This window comes from Schistocerca cancellata, chromosome 6 (genome assembly GCF_023864275.1).
Source record: "Schistocerca cancellata isolate TAMUIC-IGC-003103 chromosome 6, iqSchCanc2.1, whole genome shotgun sequence".
In the NCBI taxonomy this organism is placed as follows: Eukaryota; Metazoa; Arthropoda; class Insecta; order Orthoptera; family Acrididae; genus Schistocerca; species Schistocerca cancellata.
In genome coordinates, this window is record NC_064631.1 from 417,408,793 (window position 1) to 417,425,684 (window position 16,892).

Genomic DNA, 16,892 nt, shown 5'->3' on the forward strand with positions numbered 1-16,892 from the left:
GTGCGCTGGTATGAAACTTCCTGGCAGATTAAAACTGTGTGCCTGACCGAGACTCGAACATGGGACCTTTGCCTTTCGCGGGCAAGTTCTCTACCATCTGAGCTACCGAAGCATGACTCACGCCCGGTCCTCACAGCTTTACTTGTGCCAGTATCTCGTCTCCTACCTTCCAAACTTGGTAGAGAACTTGCCCACTGCAGAGTGAAAATCTCATTCTGGAAACATCCCCCAGGCTGTGGCTAAGCCATGTCTCCGCAGTATCCTTTCTTTCAGGAGTGCTAGTTCTGCAAGGTTCGCAGAAGAGCTTCTGTAAAGTTTGGAAGGTGGGAGACGAGATATTGGCAGAAGTAAAGCTGTGAGGACCAGGTGTGAGTCATGCTTCGGTAGCTCAGTTGATAGAGAACTTGCCCGCAAAAGGCAAAGGTCCCGAGTTCGAGTCTCGGTTGGGCACACAGTTTTAATCTGCCAGGAAGTTTCAATGAAAGGGCAGATCTCGCAGCCAAGGAGGCGTGTCTCGATCCACAAGTATCTCAGTGTGCTATCCCCCTGCACACACTCACCTCACTGTTGAGCTCACAAGTCATGCATCGGTGGGAGGATGAGTGGCTGGAAGTGACTGACAATAAGCTCCATATAGTCAAGCCCACAACGCGTGTGTGGTGTACTTCCTTTCATCCCTGTCGACAGTACGAGGTTCTCCTCACTCGACTTTGGATAGGCCACAGCCCTATGACGCATGGCTTCCTGCTCCAGCGAGAGGACCCTCCAATGTGTGGTGCTTGTGACATCCAGGTCACTGTGCGCCACGTTTTATTGGATTGTGTTTTATTTTCTGACCAGCGGGCCGCGGCTGACTTGCCAGTGGACCTGCCATCTCTTTTAGGCAACACTCAGATGAATGTGCTTAAAGTTTTAAAGTTCTGTGCCATGCTGAATGTTTTTACAAAGATTTTAGGGAGAGGATCTTAATTTGCTCACTGTGTGACAAGCTTGCCCATATTTTATGTAAGTGGCCAGCCAATGACAATTTCTTGTGGTATTCTTGTTGCTACATTTTCCCTTTTCTTACGTTTTACTTTCTTGTGCAGCATTTTCCTTCTTTTCCTGCTTTCTTTGCATGTGTGCTTCAGTTTTATTATGTGTGTCAGGGTGCTGATGACCTCGACGTAGAGTGCGCATAAGCCCCAACACACACACTCTCAGCCATCTATAAATCGCCACTTGGCTCTGGCCTAGTACCTCGCCTCATATCCCAATAACTTCAAGCTGCCTCGTTGTTGCTTCACACAAAGCAAATCGTGTGCGCAATACCGCTGTCGCAGCACTGCACTGCACTCACGATCATTGACTTTTGATAAAATTTCCTCTTTTCTATGACTAAGACTAATACTAGCACAGCAATATTTGTGCCCCAGTCAGCTGTTGAACATATTTAACAGCTTTGTGCACAGCCAAGAGCTCACGGTCATATGTGATCCACTTTCCCTGAGATGAGGACAGAAATACACCAGTGGTTGTCATGAGCTCTTTGACTATTGTTGTAACACCATGCTGAAAGCTGTCTGGCTTGTGTTCACTGCTAGTGCTAGAGGCGTTTTGAGCTTGTAATGTGCAAGAAGCACTGCGTCAAACATGCTGCATTTCGTGGCCTCAAATGCAGAGCACATAGCTCAGGACACTACACTAGGATCTACTTTTCACTTTAGGTCACGCCAGCACCACAATCAATGGTTCCTGCAATTCTGCTGGGTGAGGTAGAACACAATGATAAAAGTTCAGTATACCTAGAAACCAATCCAGTTCCTCAATTCTGGTTGGTCTACTTAGGAGCAGAATTGCTTCAACCTTGTCTGTGAAAGATGGAGTGCCTGCAAATGAAATTTTGTGTCCCAAGAAAGTAAATTCAGGTTGTCATAATGCTCCAGATGCTTAAATATAGGGTAGTTGTAAACATGGCCACATCATCCAGATATGAAAAACAGAACAGAATGCCTTGAAGGATAGAGTCAATAAATCTCTGCCATGTTGGCCGTGTGTTCCGTAACCCAAATATCATATTCATGCTTCAAACAGCCCAGATGGCTCTGTAATTATGGCCTTCAGAATTTCTTCTTTTGTCACTGGAATCTGCATATAGGATTTTGCACATTCCAATACAATGAATATCATTGCACCATGTAATGTATGATTTTAGTCCCACAAGAGTGGCACAGGGTAATGGTCAAACAATGTTCTCGAATTAAGTGCACAATATTCACCATAGGGGTGCCAGGCTTCACCTGTCTTAGGCACTAGGTGTAAGGCAGAGAACCAGAGACTACTCGATGGTCTGATATTGCCCTCTTGTGGCATAATGTCAAACTCCACTCTAGCAATGGAGGTGGTCCAAGGCCAAACTCCTAGTTCTACATGGCACTGGTGATCCATCTTTCATTTCAGTATGGTGCACAGTATTGTGTGGCATTAGCTTAGGCAGTCCTGGTTGTATGGTCAAATTTGGAAACTGACTCTTGTGCAGGCATCAGCTTCACACTTTATATAGCTGCACTGTGATGAAACCCAGTGAAAATTAACCCAGAAATACAGCCGACCATCTGGCAAGAGGTTGTAATGTACCAAGAGATCTGCGCCAGTTATAGCTTCTGTGACGTCTGCAACAGTAAAATTCCTAGTGTATGGATGGCATAATCCTAAGTTCAAGTCCATCCTCGGGCTGCTGTAGGTCATGACAGGCAAACTGTTGGCAGTCAATAGACAGAAGGCAGTTGGCAGCCTGCAGTGATGCTTCGGAGATCATGGTAGGATACTCAGGTCTGAATCAGTATGCACCAGGAATTTCAGACCAGAACTTCTGTTGCTAATGAACAGGAGACGAAATGGTGATGGGCAACTGGTTGCACCTATGACTGACCACCACTGGAATTCGAGTGAAAGCACATCACTGCACATTTTCATGCCTGCTCGCCAATCTCCATTGATGCCAGCACATAGGCTGCTCACGCTGAGAAGATGTAGCATTGCTAGCAGATTGGTTCTCAGACGTCTGGGGTAGTACCTTCTGTTGTTTCCAGCACTGCTTTGTGGCAACAGCATAACATTTCCATGTTTACTGCATGTGTGTTGTTATCAGTGCTTACTACTGTCACTGAGGCCATTTTACTGCTGCACAGTGTCGCAACAGCACTAATCTGAGCCTGGCCGATAGCTTCCTGTCTGTAAATTCCACCATAGTGTCCAAAGACATGTTCATTTTAGATGACACTACTGCCTTTATCTATGGTGACAATCTACTGTTCCACAGAGTGCACAATAAATTGTCTGGTACAGTGACTGTATCTACCTTGCTGTGCAGATGCCTTAGATATTGCTACAGCCTACCATCTCCAGTGTCCTTTTGTGTAAGAACTTCACTTATCCTATCATCCTGTGAGGCAGCAACTCTCCATTTAAATTCCATCTAGAGCTTCTCAAAGGGATGAAGTGATGACATCTTGCAACTCAGGTCTAAAGTGATGAACCAGTTGGCTCACTACGAAGCTGAACTTTGTTGCATCAGCCTTGATTCCAGTGTAGCAGCAACTTGCTTCCACCCCTGCATCCTGCAGGCCTGGGTTATTGGCCAAAACAGAGGCAAATGTTGACACAGCTGATTCTTCTGACATGCTGTAAATGTGATGCAAATCAGTTGCTGTTTAGCTCCTTCCATGTCTGGATCATGTCACGGTCACCACTTGTCAGTTTCTGCTCAACTTTGGCTGATTGGCTTTTGCTTGGATGCGATCATAACCAGAACTGGCAATCAAACACTCGTTTGGACGTGTAAGAACTTTATTGTGAGTGTGTCATCTATTGGCACTCTTGCTAATAGATAGAAAAGAGTTATTGTATTTTAATGTACTGATCCTTTGCAGAAAACAGGGTTCTTTGTCAAAGGGAACTAGTTAACATAGTCACCAGAACAGTAACACAGCAAAAAGCAAATACAAGATATGTAAACATAGCTGTGTTTTTTTATTTGGAGAAGGCTTACAATAATTGCTGGAGGATGAGCATCCTCTGTAGAATGCACATGTGGGGCTTCCATGACCGCCTGTCGCATTTTATTTGGGAATTTTTATAAGACAAGGTTTTCAAGGTACATGTATGTTCAGTTTTGTCAAACACTTCTATTGAGGAGAACAGGGCGCCTAAGGGCTCTGTGCTGAGCGTAGCCCTGTTTGCCACAGCAATTGACCCTATCATGAACTGTCTCCCAACAGCCATCTCAGACTCTCTTTCCATTTATGACTTTGCGATCTGCTGCAGCTCTCAGCGAATCTGTTTGCTTGAGCTATGACTTCAGCAATGTTTCGATCATCTTTAGTCATGGAGCATCGACAATGGCTTCCACTTTTCCACTGAAAAAACTGCCTGTCTGAATTTCTGGAAGTGTAAGGAGTTTCTTCCACCACCCTTACATGATGGTCCTGTTGCTCTTCCATTTGTTGAAATCACAAAATTCATGGGGTTCACAATCGATAGGAAACTCTGGTGGTCCTCCCACATATCTTTCCTCGCAGCATGCTGTACCCTCTCTCTAAATATCCTACATGTTTTAAGTGGTACTTCATGGGAAGCAGATCAGAAAATCCTCTTCTGCTTAAACCAATCCCTTGTCCAATCAAAAATGGACTGTAGGTGTCTAATTTATTCATCTGCACAACACCATCTATTTTACACCGTCTCAACACAATCTGCCATTGAGGCATATGTTTGGCCACTGGAGCTTTCTATACTAGCCCAATTACGAATGTCTATGATGCTGCTGAACTACCCCTGTCATATCAGAATGGTGTTCTCCTCAGCAGATAAGCATGCCACCTGTCCTCTATTCCCTTTCATCCATCCTATGCATTCTTTTTTTGTGACATCACAGATTGCCAATACGGGGCAAGCGCAACTTCTTTGTTGCCTCCCAGAGGGCACTTTGAGTTACTGCTGCGGAAGCTTAACTTTACATTACCTGCCACATTCTACATCTACATCTCTACTTTTCAGACCACCATGAGGTGCATGGCAGTGGGTATGTCCCATTGTACCAGTTATTAGGGTTTCTTTCTGTTCCATTCATGTACGGAGCATGGGAAGAATGATTGTCTGAATCCCTCTGTGTATGCAGTAATTATTCTAATCTTATTCTCATGGTCCCTATGTGAGCAATATGCAGGGGTTGTAGTATATTCCTAGAGCCACTATTTAAAACTGTTTCTTGAAACTCTGTTAATAGACTTTCTCAGGATAATTTACATCTATCTTCTGGTTCAGTTCCTTCAGTATCTCTGTGACACTCTCCCTTGGATTAAGCTGACCTGTGACCACTCGTGGTGCACTTCACTGTATTCATTCAGTATCCCTTATTAGTCCTATCTGATACGGGTCCCACACTCATGAAAAATATTCTAGGACCGGTCACATGAGTGATTTTTAAGCAATTCCCTTTGTATACTGACTGCGCTTCCCTAGTAATCTACCAATAAACCAAAGTCTACCACCTGCTTTACCCATGACTGAGCCTATGTGGCCATTCCATTTCACATCCCTACAGTGTGTTATAATCAGGTGTGATGGGTGAGAGATCTTCACCATCTTGGCTTCATGCAGAGGTGTCCATTCATCTTGGATTTAGTTCACTTCTCAAGAACGTTACTCTAAATTCAACCCACCACTGTAAGTTTCTCGAACTTTGCACATAACTCTGAGACAGCACCTTCATCTACACTGATGGCTCTAGAATGGAGCATGTTGTTGGACACACGTCTGTCACTGGTAACAAACATTTTAGATTCCAGCTTCTAGAACAATGCTCAGTTTTCACTGAAGAGCTTTTCACTCTCTATCAGGCCACCCAGTACATTTGACAACACAGGCTTCTCAATTGTGTATTATGTTTGATTCACTTAGTGCCCTCCAGTGTATTTACATATAACCCCCCCCCCTCCTCCCCTCTTCCTGTAATACAATGAATCCAAGAATACCTCCGCTTATTGTCTGGTGGTGGAGGCAACATGATGTTCATGTGGGTCCCTGGTCACGTTGGAGTGTCAGTAAATGAAGCTGCTAACACTGCTGCCATGGCTGTGGTCTGACTGCCTAGGCCTTTTAGTTATTCTGTCCCTTCATATGATCTCTATGTTCTCACACATAGGCACATGGTGTCATTCTGGCCAAAACACTGGTCTTCTCAATATGCTATCAGACTATGGGAAACTAGGAAACTAAACACCTCCCAGTGGCTTGGACAACTTCCTTTCACCCCTCTTGTCTCGAGAAGATACAGCTAGGCTGTGTATTGGGCACTGGTGTTTCAGTCACCATCATTTATTAAATGTAGACCCTGCACCACTCTTTGTTTACTGCAACCAACCATTGACAGTGCACCATTTTCTGACCCAATTCCAATTTTTTAACCGTTTGTTTTAATGTAGGTTTGCCACCTGAATTGTCAATTATTTTAGCAGATACAGCATGAACTGTAGGTCACATTCTACTTTTTATTCATCATAGTAGTATGGCGAAGGAAATGTAACTTTCACCCAAATGAATGACCTTCTCAAAGGGGAAGTGATTATTTTTAGCTATTCCTCTACTCCAGCTGATTAGGCTCTATGAGTATTATTGAGTTCAAATTCTTTTGATAATTGACCTTTTTAAGTTATGACATGGGTGCTTATGACCTCAGCTATTTTGCACCTTAAGGTAACAACAAACAATCATTACATGTGAATTAACAAAACAAGGACTAAAAGGCGTGGTTGACTTTACTACATCATGTGACACTGCACCACCAACACTATGTGAACACTTAGTTCTGCAATAGCACGTGACAACACTCATGTTAGACACTACAAATTGAACAGTTCAGAAAATCATTGACATATGAAAAATATTCTACGTATTTTGGTTAGTGTTCAGACCATTGTTACTGGAATATATAGGATTTTCAAGATGTGTGAGATTATACACATAAAAAATGAGAAACAATACAAACCTCTTACAGAATTGCAAATTATTTGATGTACTTATCTGTTAATGCACTTAGCTGTAAAGTTGGATGATAGAAAGGTTATATAAATAGTTTCAGAACACTGATGTGTCCGTTTTTAAAATGACTTTTTTGAATGCGGAAGTCAAATTTTTCAAAAATTTGAGAAATTAAATGGTATGTCTTTGCAAAGCTGATGTGCTTTTCTACCATTCAGGCTTAATAAGCAGAAATATTGATGCAAAGAAGGTATTAAAAGTCAGCAGATGCATTACAATCTTGTCATTTTTTCAGACGTGTAAAGATAATGAAAGTAAACAGTTATTTTTCAGTCACTCACTGTATTTGCAAAAAGCCTTAACAATGTAATAAATATATTGCTAGCACAAATTAACCTTGAGTTATATTAATTGCAGGTGCTGCAATTAAACACAAAACTATGACGGAAGTCATTGGGACAGAAACAGAGTTACTGAAGATTTCACCCATGTTCAAGGAACATTTTCTCACTGATATATTAAAAGACATGAGTGGACAACCAGATGCAGCACTTAAGGGCTACACATTGTCTCCCATGGCTGATCAGGCAGACTGCTATGCAAGTGACATTAGAAGAATACGAATTGAAGGCACATCACATAATGGCTCTAAAGCTTGTTCTGTATCAGTTATTATTAAAGCTTTACCATCTAATATTTGTCACAGAAAATCATTTAAATTGGTAGAATTCTACAGAAATGAAGTAAACTTCTACAAAGAGGTAAGAAAAATTCATTTAAGTGAAAACACAAACATTCAGATTTTTATTTTCATCATCATAAGTATGATTAACAACAAATATTTTCAAGCATTACTTGAAGAAAATAATTATGAACTTAATAAGTACAGTATTACTTAATATTCAAATACTCACACAATGAGGGTGTCAACTTCTTGAGACTAATCTGCACATTGTTAAATTATCAGCCTGATGAGCTGTGATGCTAACCAATCTGACAATAGGTATATGGGTGAGAAGATGGGCTAATATATATGTGACAAAAAGAATGTGAAATGAAGTTTACATTTACAAATGTCACTGTAGGGCACACTAAACACAGTACGCTTCATCTTGAAAGTGTTCTTTGTAAGATTTATTTTTCTATTTTTCAGTCAAATTAAATTTTATTCTTATTAATGTTGAATTAGAATTACAAGATGATGCAGCTCTACTATCATATTTATTTTGGCATACAAGAAATTTGTCATATTAACTACCATGCTTGCTATTTAACAAAGATCTTGAATTTCACAAATTAAATTGATGATGGAGATTATCATGATGACACTTTCAAAACTGAAACTGAATGTATTAGTTATAGTATGGAAAGCAGTCTTAAACACCTCACTGTGCACTCAACTTTCCTTCACAATTTGTTCATATTTAATCACACATTGAAAGAAGAGAGAGAAATTCGAATCAGGTAACTGATGCAGCAGGTAGTATAAAAAATGCTCATTTTAGCATTGTGCTCATTTTAGTAACAGGCTGTACAATATGTCAATGTGTGGCATAACATGGCTGAATACAGACAACCAAAATCAAAATGCTGGATGCTCTATTTTCAGGTGGCGCCATCTTGCTTAAGTAATTGTTGCAGTTTGCTGAAATGTAAGCTCAGTTTGCTCCAGGCATTCTACATGTGACACTCTATTTTTGCACACAACTGGCTCAGTTCTTGATTTAAAAATCCACCTTGCACTGGAAACATGGGAGACTTTCCTCTTCAATATGTCAGTTAGCATCACTGTTCACTATGAAGAAGTATGAAAACTCTGGGAATCTCACTAAGGTCAGAGAAAATATTCTGACTCTTTGCTTGGGTGAAAAGCAGATTCTGCTTATGGCTTATGACATAACTATGAACAAAGCAGGCATGTTTAAAATGCTCTGTCAGAAGAATCTTCACATGTGAATGACAACTGCTCATAACAGCTGCACTGTTGTAGCTCTGAGCTATAACTTTATCTGCATTATTAACAGTATCCAATAAAGTTTCTTTAAGAGATTCTGCTAAAGCTTTTGCATCATATTCATGAGGACTGAGGAAAGTCCAAAATCTTTCTGCAGACTTACCCTCAGAAAAAACATGTTTGATACTCATGACAAACTGAGAAGTTGTTGAAAATATCAAATGTCTCATCAGTACTAATTGACACAAAATCAGCAGCAGCAATTTCATTTCTTACTTCTTCATGATAAACCTCCAACATACAAGAAACTTAAACATTTTAAATATGTTTAGAAGTGTCTTTGGAAACAATAGCCTTTGAAAGGTGATCACTAAGCACAATATCAAGTTCATCAATCAAATTTATAAGATAGAAGAAAATTCCTGGATTTGATGAATCATTGTGTTTGTCACGTCCATGAAGCATGGATTTAAAATCGCCACAAAATTTAATAAAATCCACAATTTTATAGAGTGTGCAATTATTTTTGTGACTGGTCATTGTGTCTTCCAATTGAGTGCCTATAAGCACCAGCCAGTTGTTGTCCAGTATCACACTTCCCTAAAAGACTGTGTTCTAGCTGTGCAGTCATATGTGATTCAGTCCACTCGTGTTTATTTATCTTCTGTGATAAATGTCCAAGAACATCAACATCTCTTAGTGTTGAAGTCATTTCATACCTAGCATTTTCTTTTGCAAGCAACAGACATGTAAAAACAGTACAATTTCTTTGTGACACCACAGCCAAATATCCAACCCACTATCCTCTAGGTGTCTTGTCTGAAAATTCTTACAATTTCTTTAATTTCATGCTTAAGTTTCATGACTAATTTGATATCTGACATTGATCTCCCTGGGTCCTTGATATGGAACTCATCTTCAAGCAACAGGAAAGAGAAATTACTTACCCTTGAGCCTCTGCAATGAATAAACACACATGTTGACTTCACATTGTAGACATTGTGTATCTGAGAACTCATTTCTTGAAACTCACAACAGCATATCAAATCCTCCTGCATGAAAAACAATAAAATCTGGCCACAGTATTGGTAACTTAACTGCAACAAATAAGAGAGAACTCCTACCTAACATTGCTGACTAGACTTTTCTTGTTATTTCAGTTCCAGATATATAATTGTTTTCAGGGTCAACAGCACAACAGATATTATAAGTTACATAAATGAAATAGATTCAGAACCTGCTAATTATGTGTCATGATGAAATAATGACTGTGGAGGAAGAAGAATTGTACTTGAATGAGGTTCAACAGCATGAAGGGAAGCTGAGTCTCTAATGGATACCACGAAGGAACATTGCTACAACAAATGCCAGGATAGGAGGCACTTTGTGCCCCCATTCCAGTCTTCATCCCTCACCAATGAACTCGGTGGCTGGAATATGGTTTTGGGGGGTCCAGGACCAGATTTTGCACATGGATTTTCAAACGAGACTGTAGACATCACCAGGGAGGTTAAAATATACTACCAAATAATTATCTGTCACAGAGACTGGAGAATGGATTATTTTAAGTTTAAAAACTTTGTGCAGTGTAAATTTTTTTCAGCTGCGAATATTTCTACAGGTCCTCGTTGCTCTGTTGTGCCATAGGACAAACTGCTACTACCTCGGTTTCATACAGACTGAGTAACAATAAGGCCATGCCACTTATACCCATCATGTGTTACAATGATGATACAGTGAGATGATCAGCTAGTCATAAACTGCAATACAACAAAATGGCAGTTAGATCAAATGTGTGGTATTTTCAACTTTACATGGTCGAAATTGCATTTTTAATGTTATTCTGCACTCTTCCGACATATCAGCAGGGTATGATCATGTGATTTATTTTTCGAATGGGAATTGTATAAAATCTTTCCAAAAACACATTTAAGAAATTCACCGTCATTTCCCACAAAAATAACATCTCACTGAAACAGTTAATGCATCAACATTTTCTGTTGGAGTTTCAGTCCTTTTTAGTCATATTGTGCATACCAACCAAAGAAAGCCTAAGTGGGACTACTTTAAATGGGAAGAAAGCAGACCATCAGAGATTCTGGGAAGAATCTATTTTAATCTGCCCTTGATAGGTGAGAAACTCTCAGTTTTTGCATGGTCTTGACAGTAAGTATCATTGTCTGTTTATTTCTTTTGGTTTCCATCCAGCCATTGTTTTCAACTTTCTTAATTATAGAAATTCACCAGCTGGTCTGTTGACTCCACCATCAGTCTTTAATATTCTCTACACCTACATCTATGTCTGTACTCTGTAAGCCACATTATGGCATGTGGTAGAGGGTACCTTTGGTAGCACTACCATTTTCCCCTTCTTTGTTCCATTTAGAAAAGGTGCATGGGAGTAGTGCCTCTCTATAAACTTCCATATGATCTCTAATTTCTAAGATTTTCTAGTTATTGTCATTTTATGACACATATGTGGGACAGAGATTTAGGAATCAGGTATTAAATTGTAAGACATTTCCAGGGGCAGATGTGGACTCTGACAACCATCTATTGGTTATGAACTGTAGATTAAAACTGAATAAACTGCAAAAAGGTGGGAATTTAAGGAGATGGGACCTGGATAAACTGAAAGAACCAGAGGTTGTACAGTGTTTCAGGAAGAGAATAAGGGAACAATTGACAGGAATGGGGAAATAAATACAGTAGAAGAAGAATGGGTAGCTTTGAGGGATGTAGTAGTGAAGGCAGCAGAGGATCAAGTAGGTAAAAAGATGAGGGCTACTAGAGATCCTTGGGTAACAGAAGAGATACTGAATTTATTTGATAAAAGGAGAAAATATAAAAATGCAGTAAATGAAGCAGGCAAAAAAGAATACAAACATCTCAAAAATGAGATCAACAGGAAGTGGAAAATGGCTAAGCAGGGATGGTTACAGGACAAATGTAAGAATGTACAGACATATATCACTAGGGGTAAGGTAGATACTGCCTACAGGAAAATTAAAGATACCTTTGGAGAAAAGAGAACCACTTGTATGAATATTAAGAGCTCAGATGGAGAACCAGTTCTAAGCAAAGAAGGGATAGCAGAAAGGTGGAAGCAGTATATAGAGGGTCTGTACAAGGGCGATGTACTCGAGGGCAATATTATGGAAATGGAAGAGGATGTAGGTGAAGGTGAAATGGGTGATACGATACTGCGTGAAGAATTTGACAGAGCACTGAAAGACCTAAGTTGAAACAAGGCCCCAGGAGTAGACAACATTCCATTAGAACTACTGATAGCCTTGGAAGAGCCATCCCTGACAAAACTCTACCATCTGGCGAACAAGACGTATGAGACAAGCGAAATACCCTCAGACTTCAAGAAGAATATAATAACTCCAAAACTGAAGAAGGCAGGTGTTGCCAGGTGTGAAAATTACCAAACTACCAGTTTAATAAGTCAAGGCTGCAAAATACTGACATAAATTCTTTACAGATGAGTGGAAAAACTGGTAGAAGCTGACTTTGGGGAAGATCAGTTTGAATTCCATAGAGATGTTGGAACACATGAAGTAATACTGACCCTACAACTTATTTTAGAAGATAGATTAAGGAAAGGCAAACCTACATTTCTAGCATTTGTAGACTTAGAGAAAGCTTTTGATAATGTTGACTGGAATACACTCTTTCAAATTCTGAAGGTGGCGGGGGTCAAATACAGGGAGCGAAAGGCTGTTTACAATTTGTACAGAAACAAGATGGCAGTTATACGAGTTGAGGGGCATGAAAGGGAGGCAGTGGTTGGGAAGGGAGTTAGACAGGATTGTAGCCTATCCCAGATGTTATTCAGTCTATATATTGAGCAAGCAGTAAAGGAAACGAAAGAAAAATTTGGACTAAGAATTAGAATCCATGGAGAAGAAATAAAAACTCTGAGGTTTGCTGGTGATATTGCAATTCTGTCAGAGACAGCAAAGGACCTGGAAGAGTAGTTGAACAGAATGGACAGTGTCACGGTGTCTTTAAAGGAAGGTATAAGATGTGTAGTAACACGGTTCACGTTTTCCGTCGCACTTCACATAGCGTAGACTGGGAACTGTCTCCTAGGCATGCCTGATGTGAACTGCCTGGGCACGGCCCATGCTGCCTGCGTTGTTGTTGTTGTTCCGCTGGCAGAGAGCGCGGCCGAATTCTCGCGTTCCCTCTGGTGGATGGGACTCTACTTGCGTCAACTACCGTCTGTGACACGCCGTGCCGATGTGCGCCTACCGCAATCTTTCTGGTGGCTACTGCACTCCTCCTCCTTCGGGGGGGGTGAAGCCACTGTGATCCACTGCGTCAGAAGGTGGAGCGTCATGCAGGAGCGATGACCTCCATTTCCATTGGAAGGATGGAGTCGAGGGGATCTGCCAACCCTCGAGCCGGAACCTTCGAATACAGCTGGAAGTGACCCACACGAAGAGGCCCCCGTCGTCCCACCACCAGAGCCTGGGACAGAATGGGAGACAAGCCGTCGAACTCCGGATCCTGGTCCACCTCGGGAGGGGCAAGACCCAGTGGCGGGGACGATGGGGAAGGGACGAGCATGGGTGAACCAGCCTCCTGAGAAACTGGGCCTGCAAGGGGGGCCAGCTCTCGCTGGGGCATCTCTAACGATGGCAATGCCTGTGCTGGAGCTACTGGAGGCTGCCAAGGCTGAGAACCATCACAGTGCGGTGGAGTCACAGGGGGGAGGGGTGGTAGCGTCCTCTGAGAAACCAACACGGGTGCCGGCAATGGGGAAGCCGGTGCCCAAGGGGTTGGAGGGTGGGTGCCCAAACGTGGACGTAGCTGATTCTGGTGACGACGTTCCTCCCGGTCCCCCACCTGTAAGGTATAGAGCCGGCGGCCATTTCGGCTGAGGACCACCGCCGGTATCCAACGTGGATTGCGACAAAACCCACGTGCCCAGACCGACATACCCGGTGGAAAGCCGGGTACTCCGTTTTGCAAAGACTGGCAAGGACTAGGCCGGAGGAGGTGCAACAGAGTCCTAGGTTGGCGACCGTGGAGGAGCTCTGCGGGGCTGCCTTCTCCCATTGGTGTGGTCCAGTATGCCATCAGGAAAAACGTCAATGCCTCCTCCGCAGGAAATTCATGCACATACTTTTTCATCTGCATCTTAAATGCGCATACCATACACTCGGCTTCCCCATTCAACTGTGGATGAAAGGGGGGAGAGCAAATGTGCCGAATACCGAAGCGCCTACAAAAATCCTGGAAGGTCTGCGAAATAAACTGAGGTCCATTGTCCGAGACCAGGCTGACTGGCAGACCTTCCCCAGAAAAGATTTTTGCTAGTGCCTGGATTGCAACTTCTGAAGTGGTTGAGGAGCAGTGAACCACATATGGGAATCGGGAATAAGCATCAATGACAATGAGCCAAAAGCCATTGAGAAACAGGCCCACAAAATCGATGTGAACATGTTCCCATGCCTGGGTTGCAGGCGGCCATGAAGGGCTCACACACTGGGAACAGGCGGCCACCAAGTGCTCAATTTCTCTGTCAATACCAGGCCAGTACACTTGTCTGTGAGCCAAGGTTTTAGTGCGGGAAACACCCCAGTGCCCCTCATGTAATAACCTGAGGACTTCCCTTCGCAAAATTGCAGGAACAACCACGCGAGGAGCTGTATCATTGGTAGCCAGAAGGAGAACTCCTTCCAAGATGGAGAGGCGGTCTCATAGAACTGATGATGGTGGAAGTATAGAGGATGTAAAATGTAGACTGGAAATGGCAAGAAAAGCATTTCAGAAGAAGAGAAATTTGCTAAAACTGAATATAGATTTAAGTGTCAGGAAATCTTTTCTAAAAGTATTTGTATGAAGTGTAGCCATGTATGGATGTGAAACATGGACAATAAATAGTTTGGACAAGAAGAGAACAGAATATTTCGAAATGTGGTGCTACAGAAGAATGTTGAAGATTAGATCGGTAGATCATGTAACTAATGAGGAGGTACTGAATAGAATTGGGGAGAAGAGGAATTTGTGGCACAACTTGACTAGAAGAAGGGATTGGTTGGTAACTCATGTTCTGAGGCATCAAGGGATCACAAATTTAGTACTGGAGGGCAGCGTGGAGGGTAAGAGTTGCAGAGGGAGACCAAGAGATGAATATACTAAGCATATTCAGAAGGATGTAGGGTGCAGTACTTACTTGGAGATGAAGAAGTTTGCACAAGATAGAGTAGCATGGAGAGCTGCATCAAACTGATCTCTGGACTGAAGGCCACAACAACATCAACATGTGGGAGGAAGAAATATACAGCCCTAGTCTTCTTCAAATGTATGATTTCAGAATTTCATTGATAACTGTACACTACACTTCTCTTGTAGCAGGTGCCACTGAAGTTTATTGAGTGTCTCTGTAGTGCTCTCATGCCAAATAAATGATCCTCATATGAAACATGCTGCTCTTCATTGGATCTTCCCTGTCTCTTATGTAAATCCTGGCCAAACAAGTGTTTTGTAAAGCACTTCTTTTGTGGGTGAATGACATTTGCTTAACATTCTTACAGTGAATCTCAGCCTCACCTCTGCTTTTCTACAATTAACTTCATGTGGTCTTTCCACTTTAAGTAAGCCCAGAAGGTTAATTCTAGGTGTTTTACGCTTGCCACCTTTCAACTGAGTTTTCAGCAATAGCGTCATTGAACAGTAATGGATCTCTTTAACTATTTATGTGTTATCTGTTATATTATTAACATTCAGGATCAACTGCCGGTCGTTGCACCAATCATTGAGCCTCTGCAGGTCTTCCTGCGTTTTGCTACAGACTTCTTGCATTACCACCTTCCTGTAGACAACAGCATCATTTGCAAAAAGCCTCATGTAGTTTCTGACATTATCCTCCAGAACATTTATATACATACTGAAAAAACTAATGGCCCTGTAACTCTCCTTTGGGGCACCTCAGAAATTACCTTTACTTTGGTCGATTCATCCCATTAAGAATAGAGTACCGAGTTCAATATCTTATGAAATCCTGCATCCTGTCACAAATCTCATCCCATATTCATACTGCTCTCTAAACAACAATGCAGAACTGTATTGAATGCCTTCCAGAAGTCAACGAACAGGGTATCAACCTGGGTACCGTTGCTTATGCTTCTATGATTCCATGGACAAACATTGCCAGTTGTGTTTTGCAAGCTCTCTATGTATGGAGTCCGTATTCATTTTTGTGGAGTAGATTTTGGTTCTCCAGAAACGTCATAATGCATGAGCATGGAATGCATTCCATAATTCTACAACAGATTGATTTCAGCGATAAAGGCCTATAATTATGTTCATCAGTTTAGTTGCTAATCTTGATAACAGAAATGGCCTGTACTTTTTCCCAACCAGTTGGTAGTCTTTGTTGTTCCAGCAACCTATGATAAACTACTACAGCTCCTGAGGCAGATGGTTCATAAAAGCATCCTATTACCATATTTAACTTACCTCTGATGTGTAACTTCTGTTGTAATCTCACTACATAATATCAAGCTCTTTATGACAATAAATGTGCTACCACCATTGTCATCTTTTCAATGTTTTGGTTATATAATATTTTAATCTGATTATATTTTATATTTTCTGGCCTACTTTCCCACTAGCTGTATTACGTTCTTCAATTTGTTGTTAAAATGTATCTGCAGTAGAGGCCAACAGTAAAGCCTTACCATGAAATGAAAGAGGTTCAGATATTACCCATATCCTACATTTATTTTCCCATCTTAAGGAAATGAAAACTTCCCCATGGGGTGCTGAAAATAATAGCTTTGTTGATACCAATTCTGCTTGAATCCTTGATTTCTCACTATCCTAATGGTACCCATAACTTTGACAGATACTGTGTTCAGTACACTAACTTTTCTCAAGGAAAAGTAGTACATACTTTGTT

At 41.5% G+C, this 16,892-nt stretch overlaps 1 protein-coding gene across 1 annotated transcript in view; it reads left to right on the forward strand.

Annotated features, from left to right (window-relative positions):
- LOC126191226 (uncharacterized) overlaps positions 1 to 16,892 on the forward strand; it is a 61,793-nt gene that overhangs the window by 16,886 nt on the left and 28,015 nt on the right. Inside the window, exon 2 of the mRNA XM_049932029.1 lies at positions 7,438 to 7,781. Coding sequence (XP_049787986.1) covers positions 7,461 to 7,781 — 321 coding nt within the window. The 5' untranslated portion in view covers positions 7,438 to 7,460. The remainder of the gene's footprint in view (positions 1 to 7,437; positions 7,782 to 16,892) is intronic.